Genomic DNA, 15,466 nt, shown 5'->3' with positions numbered 1-15,466 from the left:
CTGCAATGCAACAGCCACTAGGTGTCTACTTTCGGTCTAACTTGCTGTTCAATGCTTATTGTCAAGTGTATCCCATCTCTAACAGCTGAGAAGTAGAGATGGATTACAGGAGGTAGGGGTGAGTCTTTGACTCTCTGCGCTTACTATCCTGCCTTTCAAATAGTATACATGCTTAACAGAGAGGTGGGTTTTTATTTTAGAGCATGCAAAGAATTGTACAATGGCAAATTCAAAGCATTCTGAGAAGTACCAGAAAGGCAGTTCCTGCACCTATTGTGCTAGCAGAAGGTTGATGAAGAGGAACTGAAAAGAGTGGATGACAAGTTATACAGCATGAGAATGGGACCAGTTCCTTGTCATTAGACAGGTTTCTGGATCTATACCTTAACAGGCTAGCAGGTTGTCTGTTACTTACATTTAGTTATTTTAGGCATTTTTTGAGTAAAGTTCAAGCAGACCCTATTTTCCAGAGTAGCACATCAATGGTAAGAATACTTGCCTGCCAATTCAAGAAAGTACACAAATCTACTGAGTTTTCTCACTTTGGCTAAAGATGATGTTAAACTAAAGTGGACATACCACAGTTTTTATCTTTCATATACTCAAAGGTTTGAGACATACAAAAGGAACAGATGGCTGACCTTATTTATTGCATTGATGTTGGCACCGTGCTCGAGCAGCTGAACGGCGATGGGCATGGATGGAATAAGAGCAGCGAGATGAAGAGCAGCGTTCTCATTGATGTCTACAACATTAGGATCGGCTCGATGTTCTAGTAATACGGTAGCACAGGCTTCATGCTGACACTGGATAGCCTAATAACAGAAAAGAGCATTACACACTCCCAGTGCTCCCAACACACAAGCGCTCCATTTCCCATCAGATTTACACCTACCTTCATCACCGGAGATCGATTGTCATTGTCACAAGCATTTAGTTTCGCCTTGTTTTCTACTAACAGTTTCACCACATCCAGATGCCCATTTGCACAAGCAAGGTGCAAAGGTGTCCTAAAAGAGAACGATGAGGGTTGTATAAAGTCTAGAATACAAGGTAATTGTTAGGAATATCTCATTTTTAGCATAGATCATATCCGTAATATATAAGGGCCATTGATACATAGAAGCACTGTAGTAGCGAGAAAGCGACTGTTCGTCCAACAGCTATATACTGTGTATGGGGGCTTCAGGGTGTCAGCCATAGGAAGGGAAGAGATGTACTAAACCAATGTATGTAGATCAGAAAACAATGAACACTTATACAGCTAAAAGGGGTTGTCCTGCAATTACAATGAATGTGGGAAAACCCCTTTAAGTATTACAACTTAATCAATTAATGCAGACAATAAAGGGGTAGTCCACTACTCGGATTGTTCAAGTAGTGGACAACCCTTTAAGAGTCAGATCGGGATTCAGTCTAACCAGGAGAAATAGTGTTTCTTCCACTTGGACATGATATGAATGCTGCAGGCGATTAACGGTCATTCTCACATGAGAATTAGTGTTAGCCGGACCAGTGTTTTGGGGTGGTACCGTTTAGGAGTGGAGTATATATTTTTTTATTTTCACCTCCCTGGGCACATTAGTAAGAGATTGTTCATTAGTGCAGAACCACTTTAAAGAAGAAAACCTGTCACTATTTCAAAAGTTGCTATTTTCTGCTTAGTTTATTCCTACTGGTTTCCTGAGTATTCAGTTTTTTGTTGCTTTTTTAAAATGTACCATACTGGTCTAGAGATATGGGCCTTTTCACTTAGTTCCAATGTTTATGGGCTTTATCTAGGGGGTGGTGCTCACCGTGTAATTATGCAGAGCAGCATAATGACCCGCCTCCAGAGAATTCTGTGAGCCACGCCCACTTGGTAAAAACCATAAAAAAATAGCACAAAACAAGAAGGATCGTATCTTTGGAACCAAGTGGCGGATTTTATTTATTTATTTTTTAAACCAAAACGTGGTACTCCGGTGAGCATTGGGAATGAAATAGAAACAAAAATTGGACACTTGTGACTTGGTGACAAGTCCTCTTAATTAGCCAGCATCCCAAAGGGTTAGTCTCCAATAGAGAGCTACATTGGCTACTCCATATGTGGTTCACATTAATGGTCCAGGAGGCAGGATTCCCACTGATATCCACCATAAACTGGAGTCCATACATTTTAAGATAACAGCAACATGGGGTTATGGAAAGTTACAAATGCCTTATGTCCACACGGACATGGGAGAGGATGGAGAGAGGGACGCCGAGGATGCCCCAGGGATAACACTGATCCTTAGGAGTATGGGCCAGGAATAAAAGGAGGCCTGGAGCTTCTCTGGTGCAAGCAATAAACACTATGGACATGTCACTGTGCCTCAGAAGGTGGGCCCATGTACCGACCATTCCTGGTACCAGGATGGAGGCCAAGCAGGGTGAAGGCCTCTCATGTCAGAGCAGTGCTCCTAAGACGCATTAAGTTTCTATATCAACCATGTTACATGGCTCTGCAGATGCCGCCAGATCTGTATCTGGAGTGAATGACCTGATACACACTGAACTATGGAAAATACTGTCTGCACAAAATAATAAATCGTAGGAGCTGCAGTTTTTGAATTTTTTGTCTTACAGGAAATTCCTCTTTGAAAATAAAAATAAGCAGTCACTGTATGTATATAAAAGGAGTTACTTTGTACAAAAGTGTTTTTTTGGGGGCAGTACAAGGGTATGTGCCCACGATGTGGCCCCAGACGCTGTGGAAGAGCCGCCGGCGGCTTCCGCTCATCTATGCAAGTGAGCGGTGCCATTTTTTTTTCACCTGCGGACTCTCCTCATAGAGGTTAGGTCTATGGATAAAGCCCACATGCGGACCCGCAAGAGAAATGGACATGCTGCGGTCTGGAAAGACGCGCCACATGTCCGTGGGTGATCCGCAGGTGCATAGAGACAAATCATTACATTGTACACTTTAAGGCCCTGTTCGCACTGCATTGTTGAAGTGCGTCCACGAGTCCAAGTTGTCTGTCTTTTAGTCGGGTACAAAAACACAGTTGACTAAATTTTTTCACCTATCCCACCCAGTTTCTGCTTCTCTGAATGGAACATTGAGAAAAGTGGAAGAGAAACTGTTCGGCACGTGAACACAAGTATGTAAAAAGCATAAGGGTATTCATGTGACAATTGCTTGAACTGTGAAAAAGAGCAGAATCCTAACAGTGTGCATATTATACACTGTTAGGATTCCTGTGTTACACAGTTGGCATCTGCCTGTAAGAGCAGTGACAAGAGCTAGTTCCTATTGCTGCTGAATAACAATTTAAATCCCACTGTCAATCTCTGACAGAGGCATTTAAATGGCTGAGGTGTTGACTCACAAGTGCAACAAAACCCATTACACTACTCAGAGATGGGACAAAAAATAAATAAATATTTGGTATTTTCTCTAAAAGGCTAGGGTCACACCACCGTATTATCCCTCATCCAAGAAAATCGGTCCGATTATGCTAAGCAAACTCTGTGATCAGATTTCTCAGATGAGGAGAAAATGGGGAAAAAGAAAATACTCCAACTTCTCCATTCTCTCAGTCAATGAAAATCGGACTGCACTCAGATGTCAACAGAGTGCAGTCCGATATTTTCCACGGACTCATTGACTTGCATGGCCGAATGCAATCTGAATATACTTGTAGGATGCAAATCAAGCATTTAACGATTTTTCCTTGGACAGATTCTGCTGGAGGAAAAAAAAAAAAATCAGACGTGCACTGCCCCATAGAATAACATTGGTCCAAGTGCGATCTGATGTTTTGTCAGATTACACCCGGACTGAAAATATGTTCGCCTGCACAAGTCCAAAGTCTAATCTATCAAATATTAAAGTTAACTAAACCATACATTAAATGCCAAAACAAAATAACAATATTGCTGTTTTCCAGTCCCCACGCTGTCTCAACAAATGCAATTAAAAGCAATCAAAACATCATATGTAGCCCAAAATGGTGTCAATAAAAACATCAGCTGGGCACACAAAAAATAAAGCCCTCACCCAGGTCCATCTAAGGAAAAAAAAAAAGCCATGGGTCTCTCAAAATGGCGCCACTAACCATATTATTTTTTACTAAGGTTTGAATTGCTTTAACCACTAAAATATAAAAATAAAACTCAAAGTTTGGTATTTCTGTAACTGAACTGATCTGGAGAATCATATTGCCAGGTCAATTTTACTGCAAAATGAACAAGGTAAAAAGAAAACCCCAAAAAACTATGACGGATTTGACGTCTTTTTTTTTCCTCTTCGCTCTAATTGTAATTGTTTCCTATTGTTCAGTAAATTATATGGTAAAATTAATGATGTCATTCAAAACTACAACTTGTCCATCAAGCTCTAGTACTGTCAACGAAAAAATAAAAAAAAAGTTACGGCTCTTAGAAAAATGGGAGGAAAAATTAAAGCACAAAAACTGAAAAATCGACTAGTTATGGTTGTTGGTACATTGGTAGTTGGTAGTGCCTGGCATATCAGCGCAGTGCCATTGACCTGAATAGGGCTGATGTGCCCAGACATAGCCACTATTACACAAGTCCATGTATCAGGTGGTCCTCCAGGGAGGAGCAGCTCTTTATAGTGGCTCTTTAAATTTTTAGAGGCCTCTCACTATGGAATTACATGGGATAACAATACAATAATTCAGTCGAAAACTATGGATGGCTGGAATCTTTACAAAAAGATAAAGGACAAAGGGAAAACGGCAACATATAACAGGAAAATCCACAAAGACATGGTATGCTGCGGATTTAAATTCCCATTCTCGTAGATTAGTCTTTGTGCAGCATTACTGGAATTTTACATACCAAACACTTCAATGGAAGGCCGCAGTTTTGTGACCTTGTATAAATGAATATAGGCTAAGGTCACCTAGTCACGTTTCAGGTAAATGCAGATTTTCCGGGCAGATTTGAGTGCAGAAAAACCGCAGCGCAATATAGTGCCAGCTAAACTAATGAGACTAATCAACGCGTTTCGGAAATTTTCCGCTCATAAATTGACCAGTTGCGCTGATTTTAAAATCTGCAGCATGTCAATTCTTAGTGTGGATTTCACTCTTACCATGCTTAAGATGAAATTGTCAACACGTGAGGATTTTGATGCAGAAATCCATAAGATGTACACAAATAGGTCTAAAATTTATGCTTCCAGAAGAAAAAGTTGCACTTTAGGCAAATCGGATTTGATTTGTACTTGGAGAGTTTCAATCAACCCCTTCCTCAAAAGCATCTCTTCTTGAGAGTGATAATAAACAAGATGGGTATATTTTGGAATTTTTTTTGCAATTTTTTAATAGCAAAATTGTGCCATTTTTAATGTAGATTTGCATTACAAAGCAGATACAATTATAAAAATCAAGTTAAAATATACAAAATGTTGATAGCAAAGCCTATATAAACAGGATCTGAAGTGAATAGGGTCAACATGACACTGGTGGAGAATGCAGATCACTGGAATGTGAGGACGCCAAACAAGAAGATCAATTGTCAGACAAGACATACAAGTGCAGATAAACTGGCACCTTGGACAATGGACAAGAGTTTGGATTGTGGTTACCATGCCGATGTATACAGGGAAGATGCGGGGTGGTGGTGGGGGGACTTTTACTATGAGGATGTTACTAGTGACTCCCTATAGCCACATCGTAACCGGATACCAAAGTAATCGGATTACGATTTAGTAAGATTTAAGGCCTAACCTAATTCCACCACTCCAAAGGGCAGGCAGAGATGACCATTACTGCAGCCAGGCCCTCGGCACATCACGCTATGGATTTACACTGCAGTCACCCAATGGAGGGCAAGACATTGTCCTTATGCTTGTCACACTGGTATACTGCGGTATAGGATCATATAGAAAAATATACCGCATGGCTTACCTTTTGTTTCCTACAAGACCATATAGGCCATGTATCCCATTATGTGGCTATATAATGGGATATTCACAGGCTGACCAATACAATGCACTGGGCTAATACAGGGTTTTGTAGTTATGGGACGGTATAGTGGAATTATTCCACCCCGAGAAGTCCCGCACCTTTCTAGCAAATTGGTCTCCTTTATACCTCCCAGTGGTCAGATCTTGCACTCAGTGAATGAGAACATTAAATCCACCTGTCTTGTAGCAACTGGATATATGAAGAGTGGCGGATTGGTGGATTATACCAATGGTCCTGAGATCTGGGCTCTGCAGAGCATCATAGGGATGAAGCAGCGACCGAGCATGTGCACCACTTCTCTATTCATTGTCTACAGGAGAGAGCACAGGTTGGGATATCCACAGGTTGAATATCTCCAGTTTGATGCTGCATTACAGATCTATTCCTATCTACAATACCTCCTAATAGTGGCGTATGGAGGTAGCAGACAGCGTCCCATTATGATTCCACAGTAATAACGTGAACCTGGCAGGACTTTTTACCCCACAAAGCAGCCACTTATGATTTATAACACAGGTAAAATGTTTGCTGCTTATTGCATAGGTAACCGATCACTGCTGCAGTCTAGCAAGGTGCACATGATTACAAGCTCTTGGATCCAGTGCTCTGGCTTGCAGCATTAAAGAGACCATAGTTCCAACCAGCGCACCGGATAATATCTGTAGACTGAGCACTCCTGAAAATAGAACACTTAAAGGGGTATTCCAATCTCTAAGATCCTATCACATTATGTAGTAGGTGTAATAATAATAATATTACCAAATAACTCCAATTAGAAATGTAGTATAGTTCTTCTGATTCACTATGTCACTTACCTCACGTACAGGGCATTGCAGGACCTTAGATATCCATGGTTACAACCACTAACAACTAACTGTCACTGTATGAGTGGTCGTAGCCATGGATATCTAAGCTACTGCAATGCCCTGCACATGAGGTAAGCGACATAGTTTATCAGAAGAACTATGCTACATTTCTAATTGGAGATATTTGCTAATATTATTATTACTCCTATTACATATTGGGATAGGATCTTGGAGATGGGAATACACCTTTAAACACCAAGGGTGCATTATTATTAATATTGAGGAAATACAGTGTTGGTTGCTAACTCTCTAATGCCAGATTCATACATCCGTCAGTCGCGAGCCTCGTGATTCAAATTCGGCAGATTCATATACGCCTATTAGGGTGTTGAGTTCATGTCAGGAGACATGCGGTTGGTCCTACACATTGCTGATAGCAAGTCATGAATCTGTGAATGTAGCCTGAGGCTGGGTTCAGAAGGCCGGATCACATGTAAAAAAAAAAAAAAAGAAGAAATAACATATACATTATATATACAGTACAGACCAAAAGTTTGGACACACCTTCTCATTTAAAGATTTTTCTGTATGTACACTGAAGGCATCAAAACTATGAATTAACACATGTGGAATTATATACTTAACAAAAAAGTGTGAAACAGCTGAAAATATGTCTTATATTCTAGGTTCTTCAAAGTAGCAACCTTTTGCTTTGATGCCAGCTTTGCACACTTTTGGCATTCTCTTGATGAGCTTCAAGAGGTAGTCACCGGAAATGGTCTTCACTTCACAGGTGTGCCCTGTCAGGTTTAATAAGTGGGATTTCTTGCCTTATAAATGGGGTTGGGACCATCAGTTGTGTTGTGCAGAAGTCTGGTGGATACACAGCTGATAGTCCTACTGAATAGACTGTTAGAATTTGTATTATGGCAAGAAAAAAGCAGCTAAGTAAAGAAAAACGAGTGGCCATCATTACTTTAAGAAATGAAGGTCAGTTAGTCCGAAAAATTGGGCAAACTTTGAAAGTGTCCCCAAGTGCAGTTGCAAAAACCATCAAGCGCTACAAAGAAACTGGCTGACATGAGTACCGCCCCAGGAAAGGAAGACCAAGAGTCACCTCTGCTTCTGAGGATAAGTTTATCCGAGTCACCAGCCTCAGAAATCGCAGGTTAACAGCAGCTCAGATTAGAGACCAGGTCAATGCCACACAGAGTTCTAGCAGCAGACACATCTCTTCAACAACTGTTAAGAGGAGACTTTGTGCAGCAGGCCTTCATGGTAAAATAGCTGCTAGGAAACCACTGCTAAGGACCGGCAACAAGCAAAAGAGATTTGTTTGGGCTAAAGAACACAAGGAATGGACACTAGACCAGTGGAAATCTGTGCTTTGGTCTGATGAGTCCAAATTTGAGATCTTTGGTTCCAACCACCGTGTCTTTGTGCGACGCAGAAAAGGTGAACGGATGGACTCTACATGCCTGGTTCCCACCGTGAAGCATGGAGGAGGAGGTGTGATGGTGTGGGGGTGCTTTGCTGGTGACACTTTTGGGGATTTATTCAAAATTGAAGACATACTGAACCAGCATGGCTACCACAGCATCTTGCAGCGGCATGCTATTCCATCCGGTTTGCGTTTAGTTGGACCATCATTTATTTTTCAACAGGACAATGACCCCAAACACACCTCCAGGCTGTGTAAGGGCTACTTGACCAAGAAGGAGAGTGATGGGGTGCTACGCCAGATGACCTGGCCTCCACAGTCACCAAATCTGAACCCAATCGAGATGGTTTGGGGTGAGCTGGACCGCAGAGTGAAGGCAAAAGGGCCAACAAGTGCTAAGCATCTCTGGGAACTCCTTCAAGATTGTTGGAAGACCATTTCCGGTGACTACCTCTTGAAGCTCATCAAGAGAATGCCAAGAGTGTGCAGAGCAGTCATCAAAGCAAAAGGTAGCTACTTTGAAGAACCTAGAATATAAGACATATTTTTTTAGATGTTTCACACTTTTTTGTTAAGTATATAATTCCACATGTGTTAATTCATAGTTTTGATGCCTTCAGTGTGAATGTACAATTTTCATAGTCATGAAAATACAGAAAAATCTTTAAATGAGAAGGTGTGTCCAAACTTTTGGTCTGCACTGTGTGTATGTATATATATATATATACATATACATACACACACATATATTGGGGAGTCAAGTCTAAATCACTGTGTGTTCAAACACGAGCCGGACAGGAGCAGGAACTGCCTTCCACTGTATGCACTGTTCTGCATGTTCTGCACATACAGATGGCCGATCACAGGTGAATGTATGAGCTCTGCACTGATCGTTTATATACTGGTTTTTGAGAAGGCTCCAATGGCAGCCCCAATGCAGAGTTATCAGCATCCTGTGCTGCACAGTGAAGCAAGGTGTACTGGTGCTGGCTTTATGTGGGTACTGCCCATGCTTCGCGAGCCCCCCAGGCAGGAACAAAAAAGCATAGGCGATTATGAGCCATGACGGGAGTAACCCTTTTTAGGACTCCTGTCATCAGGAAATTCCATTCCTAATAGCATATGTGTAAAGGCCACTAACCCTTCCCTTGCTTGTAGAATTTAATTTGGAGTTTTAGAGAAATCCGCACTTAATGGATGGGCCTTTTATTTTCACCATGTATAAAATAAAGCTCCATGGCGGTGCCGAACCCATTGCACGATGCGGCCAAACCCCTATAACAGCAGAAGTGGATTTCTCTCCTTTTAGGAGCAGATCGTCTTTATCCAAATGAATGAAACGTCCGGCAGATAACTATAGACAGTGTAGCTGACATCCACAGCCCAGAGACCGGCACCCACAGCCCAGCGACCGGCACCCACAGCCCAGCGACCGGCACACACAGCCCAGAGACCGGCACACACAGCCCAGAGACCGGCACACACAGCCCAGAGACCGGCACACACAGCCCAGAGACCGGCACACACAGCCCAGAGACCGGCACCCACAGCCCAGAGACCGGCACCCACAGCCCAGAGACCGGCACCCACAGCCCAGAGACCGGCACCCACAGCCCAGAGACCGGCACCCACAGCCCAGAGACCGGCACCCACAGCCCAGCGACCGGCACCCACAGCCCAGAGACCGGCACACACAGCCCAGAGACCGGCACACACAGCCCAGAGACCGGCACACACAGCCCAGAGACCGGCACCCACAGCCCAGAGACCGGCACACACAGCCCAGAGACCGGCACCCACAGCCCAGAGACCGGCACCCACAGCCCAGAGACCGGCACACACAGCCCAGAGACCGGCACACACAGCCCAGAGACCGGCACACACAGCCCAGAGACCGGCACACACAGCCCAGCGACCGGCACCCACAGCCCAGCGACCGGCACCCACAGCCCAGAGACCGGCACCCACAGCCCAGAGACCTGCACCCACAGCCCAGAGACCTGCACCCTTAATCAGGGTGTCAGAGACCAGTACAAGTAAAAGTGGCCGTTCTGGCGATAGCAGCAGTGGGTGGGCATGATGGACCTTGTGGTTCCCCACTATGCTGCTCACCTGTTCTCCTTGTCCACCTGGTTGACGTCCTGCTTGTGCAGCAGCTGCCTGATCTTGGCCACATCCCCGGAGGAGGCCGCTCGGTGCACCTTGCTCAGCTCCTTCTCCTTCAGCTCATAGCCGGCGGACTGGACGCTGCCGGTCTCCGATGTGCTGGAGGGGGGACAGCTCTTCTTCTTCCTCCCGAACCCGAATATCTTCTTCATCGCCCCCTTTAAGAGATGGTGTAGTCTGAGCCGAGAAGTGCTGGTAGCAGGACAAGACCAGCCTGGTCTATAGCGCACCCTCACACGTAGCGGAGTACACAGGAGCGCTCCATGCTGAGGGCATTACCTCGCCGATCACAATAACACCCCACGGATTGCACCGTGCCCACCCCAGGGTACACAACCCAGCTACCAGTTGCTAAGCTCCGCCTCCCCCAAGCGTCGCACGGTTACTATAGGCAAGAACCAATCAGAAGCGGCTGGGGTAAAGCGACACTACGCACAGTCGGAGCTCCGCCCACACCCGAGGGTTGATGCCAGGATGGTCACATGGTAGCTCAGAAGGCGACTGACTTCTTCTGTGTGCAGAGCGCAGGCGCGGCGGCCTCTCTGTGGGGACTGGCGGACGTTTCGCTGCAGCGCTGAGAATTCTGCAGGAACTCGTTCATGATAGCAACTCTAGAACAAGGAATGATGGCAGCTAGGGCGGGAAAATGTCTCCATAAATGTCGCATAGATATAGAGGAGAGATAGTATATTTATATCACAAGGCTCAGACTTTTAGTAGTCCCATAGCTCCCAACTTTAAGGCCATGCTCACATTGCCAAAACAAGGAGCGGAAAAGTAGAATAGAAACACGTCACCACTTCTGTATTTATCACCCACTGCTGGTTTTGGCTTACAAATACTGATGTAAAATACTGACCAAACAGTGAACGTGGCCTAATAATTTATTTTTTTGTTTATTCATAGTTGTAACAGTCAGAACTTTCCTATTTTTTCATAAACTTCAAACTATAAGGTTTTGATTTTTTGTATGTGTAAAGCCGTATTCACACACAGCCAGGTTCGGACTGGCCTGTCGGGGTGCCAGTGGAATGCCTGGTGGGCCCCACCCCAGAGAAAGAAGGAAAGGAAGAGGGAAGAAAAAAAATAGGGACGCGGGCCCTTTAAAAGCGCGGGAGGCAGATGCGCGCACACGCACGCACACCTTACCTGCTGCGATTGCAGGCGTCACCACCTGGCACACCCAGGTAAGTGCTGGGACCCGGGGGGGAAGGGACACAGGCTTGATGTTGGGCCCATCAGTCGGGGGGGGAGGGAGAGCGCCCCCCTCCCGGACGGAGAACGAGAACCTCCCCACCTGCTCCTCAGATACGCACCTCTCCTCTTTCCCCGCAGTTCCAGTGACGTCAGCATCTTCTAATTCTGACGTCTCAGGGCAGAGGGCGAGGTGACGTCACTACCGCCCTCTGCTCTGAGCACTGCAGAGTCAGAAGACACGCTGAGTACATCGGACCTACAGGGAATGGGATAGGTGAGTATTTGATTTTTTTTAATGTATGGGATGGATATTTGGGGGGGTGGGCAGGCTGGACACATGGAGGGCCTGGATGGGTATATGGGGGAGCAGGCTGGACACATGGGGGGCCTGGATGGGTATATGGGGGAGCAGGCTGGACTCATGGGGAGCCTTGATGGGTATATGGGGTAGGGAGGGGCTGTATGGTTATATGGGGGGCCAGGCTGGACACATAGGGCGCCTGGATGGGTGTATGGGGTGGAGTGGGGGGGGCTTGTGTGGGTATATGGGGGGTGCAGGTTGGATACATGAAGGGGGGTGCAGGCTGGACACATGAATGGGGGTGCAGGCTGGCCATATGGGTTCTGGATGGATATATGGGGGGTGCAGGCTGGACACATGAATGAGGGGGTGCAAGATGGACACATGGGGCCTCGATGGATACATGGGGGTTGCAGGCTGGACACATGAATGAGGGGGTGCAGGCTGGACACATGGGGCCTGGATAGATACATGGGAGGGGGGCAGGCTGGACACATGAAGGGGGAGCAGGCTGGACACATGGGAGCCTGGATTGATATATGGGGGTAGCAGGCTGGACACATGGGGGCCTGGATTGATATATGGGGGGTAGCAGGCTGGACACATGGGGTCCTGGATTGATATATGGTGGGGAGAGCAGTCTGGACACATGGGGTCCTGGATTGATATATGGGGGCAGAGCAAGCCGGACACATGGAGTCCTGGATTGATAAATACCGGGGGGGGGGGGGGCGGGAAGTCTGGACACATGGGGGCCTGGATTGATATATGAGGGTGGGGAGCGGGAAGGCTGGACACATGTGGGCCTGGATTGATATATGAGGGTGGGGGGCGGGAAGGCTGGACACATGGGGGCCTGGATTGATATATGAGGGTGGGGGGCGGGAAGGCTGGACACATGTGGGCCTGGATTGATATATGAGGGTGGGGGGCGGGAAGGCTGGACACATGGGGGCCTGGATTGATATATGAGGGTGGGGGGCGGGAAGGCTGGACACAGGGGGGCCTGGATTGATAATATGGGGGTAGAGCAGGCTGGACACATGGGGGCCTGGATTGATATATGAGGGTGGGGGGCAGGAAGGCTGGACACATGGGGGCCTGGATTGATATATGAGGGTGGCGGGCAGGAAGGCTGGACACATGGGGGCCTGGATTGATATATGAGGGTGGGGGGCGGGAAGGCTGGACACATGGGGGCCTGGATTGATAATATGGGGGTGGAGCAGGCTGGACAAATGGGGGCCTGGAATGATATATGAGGGTAGGGGGCGGGAAGGCTGGACACATGGGGGCCTGGATTGATAATATGGGGGTGGAGCGGGCTGGACACATGGGGTCCTGGATTGATATATGAGGGTGGGGGGCAGGAAGGCTGGACACATGGGGGCCTGGATTGATTTGTTGTTTGGGAGCCATATTGAGGAACATGCATTATTAGTTCATGGGGGCAAGTGGGGAACATTATTACTTTAGGGTCCAATTAGGGACATGATTACTTTTGTAATATTTACTTTTTAGGAAACGGTTTTCCATGTGGGAGGAGGACAAAAGTGGGGGTCCTGTTACTGTGCAGGGCGGCATTATGCCACTTTTTTTCTTCATCTGGCGCAGTGTAGAAGACGGGGAAAAAGCATGGAATGTGCTCTAGAAGAGATCACTTATTGATAACTGTGTGTTATTTTCTGCAGAGATGAGTCCTGGCTGGAAGAAGTGATGGCAGTCTGTACCAGATGAAGAAGAAGAGCGAAGATGAAGGATTTACACTGACTCACCAGTGACGTCTCTAGTTTATTACATGTACACTATATACACTGCTCAAAAAAATAAAGGGAACACTCAAATAACACATCCTAGATCTGAATGAATGAAATATTCTCATTGAATACTTTGTTCTGTACAAAGTTGAATGTGCTGACAACAAAATCACTCAAAAATCATCAATGAAAATCAAATTTATTAACCAATGGAGGCCTGTATTTGGAGTGACCCCCAAAATTAAAGTGGAAAAACACACTACAGGCTGATCCAACTTTGATGTAATGTCCTTAAAACAAGTCAAAATGGGGCTCAATATTGTGTGTGGCCTCCACGTGCCTGTATGACCTCCCTACAACGCCTGGGCATGCTCCTGATGAGGTTGCGGATGGTCTCCTGTGGGATCTCCTCCCAGACCTGGACTAAAGCATCCGCCAACTCCTGGACAGTCTGTGGTGCAACGTGACGTTGGTGGATGGAGCGAGACATGATGTCCCAGATGTGCTCAATCGGATTCAGGTCTGGGGAATGGGCGGGCTAGTCCATAGCTTCAATGCCTTCATTTTGCAGGAACTGCTGACATACTCCAGCCACATGAGGTCTGGCATTGTCCTGCATTAGGAGGAACCCAGGGTCAACCACACCAGCATATGGTCTCACAAGGGGTCTGAGGATCTCATCTCGGTACCTAATGGCTGTCATGCTACCTCTGGCGAGCAGATGGAGGGCTGTGCGGCCCTCCAAAGAAATGCCACCCCACACCATTACTGACCCACTGCCAAATCGGTCATGCTGAAGGATGTTGCAGGCAGCAGATCGCTCTCCACGGCGTCTCCAGACTCTGTCACGTCTGTCACATGTGCTCAGTGTGAACCTGCTTTCATCTGTGAAGAGCACAGGGCGCCAGTGGCGACTTTGCCAATCCTGGTGTTCTGTGGCAAATGCCAACCGTCCTACACAGTGTTGTGCTGTGAGCACAACCCCCATCTGTGGACGTCGGGCCCTCATACCACCCTCATGGAGTCGGTTTCTAACCGTTTGTGCAGACACATGAACATTTGTGGCCTGCTGGAGGTCATTTTGCAGGGCTTTGGCAGTGCTCCTCCTGTTCCTCCTTGCACAAAGTCGGAGGTAGCGGTCCTGCTGCTGGGTTGTTGCCCTCCTACGGCCCCCTCCACATCTCTGGGGTACTGGCCTGTCTCCTGGTTGTGCCACCAGCCTCTGGACACTACGCTGACAGACACAGCAAACCTTGCCACAGCTCGCATTGATGTGCCATCCTGGATGAGCTGCATTACCTGAGCAACTTCTGTGGGTTGTAGAGTCCGTCTCATGCTACCACGAGTGTGAAAGCACAACCAACATTCAAAAGTGACCAAAACATCAGCCAGAAAGCATGTGGTCTGTGGTCCCCACCTGCAGAACCACTCCTTTATTGAGTGTGTCTTGATAATTGCCAATAATTTCCATCTGTTGTCTATTCCATTTGCACAACAGCATGTGAAATTGATTCTCAATCAGTGTTGCTTCCTAAGTGGACAGTTTGATTTCACAGAAGTTTGATTTACTTGGAGTTATATTTGTTGTTTAAGTGTTCCCTTTATTTTTTTGAGCAGTGTAGTATATACAGAGCTCCTGTGTGTGTCACTGGTGACCACTGTATTACCTGTACACTATATGCAGAGCTCCTGTGTATAATGTCACTGGTGATCCCTGTATTACCTGTACACTGACACTCCGCTCCTGGGCCGTGCTGGCCTGCGATACTCCTCTTCTGGGCCGCGCTGTCCAGCGGTACTCCGCTCCGGGGAATCTCTGGCCCATGGTACTGCGGTCT

General features: G+C 46.5%; 1 protein-coding gene across 8 annotated transcripts in view; it reads right to left on the bottom strand.

Annotated features, from left to right (window-relative positions):
- ANKRD26 (ankyrin repeat domain containing 26) overlaps positions 1 to 10,784 on the bottom strand; it is a 100,197-nt gene extending 89,413 nt beyond the window's left edge. For all 8 annotated transcript variants that reach the window (XM_073651895.1, XM_073651897.1, XM_073651898.1 and 5 more), the window contains exons 1-3: positions 10,320 to 10,784; positions 896 to 1,010; positions 642 to 815 (exon numbers count right to left, since the gene is read on the bottom strand). In XM_073651895.1, the coding sequence (XP_073507996.1) occupies positions 642 to 815; positions 896 to 1,010; positions 10,320 to 10,525 (495 nt within the window). In that variant the 5' untranslated portion in view covers positions 10,526 to 10,784. The remainder of the gene's footprint in view (positions 1 to 641; positions 816 to 895; positions 1,011 to 10,319) is intronic.
- Positions 10,785 to 15,466: the final 4,682 nt, after the last annotated feature.

The sequence above is a fragment of the Phyllobates terribilis genome, unplaced genomic scaffold (assembly GCF_046119375.1).
Source record: "Phyllobates terribilis strain yellow unplaced genomic scaffold, ASM4611937v1 Scaffold_11__3_contigs__length_659146591, whole genome shotgun sequence".
Classification (NCBI taxonomy): domain Eukaryota; kingdom Metazoa; phylum Chordata; class Amphibia; order Anura; family Dendrobatidae; genus Phyllobates; species Phyllobates terribilis.
The sequence above is the reverse complement of the archived record's forward strand: the minus strand, read 5'-3'. Positions and strand labels throughout refer to the sequence as shown.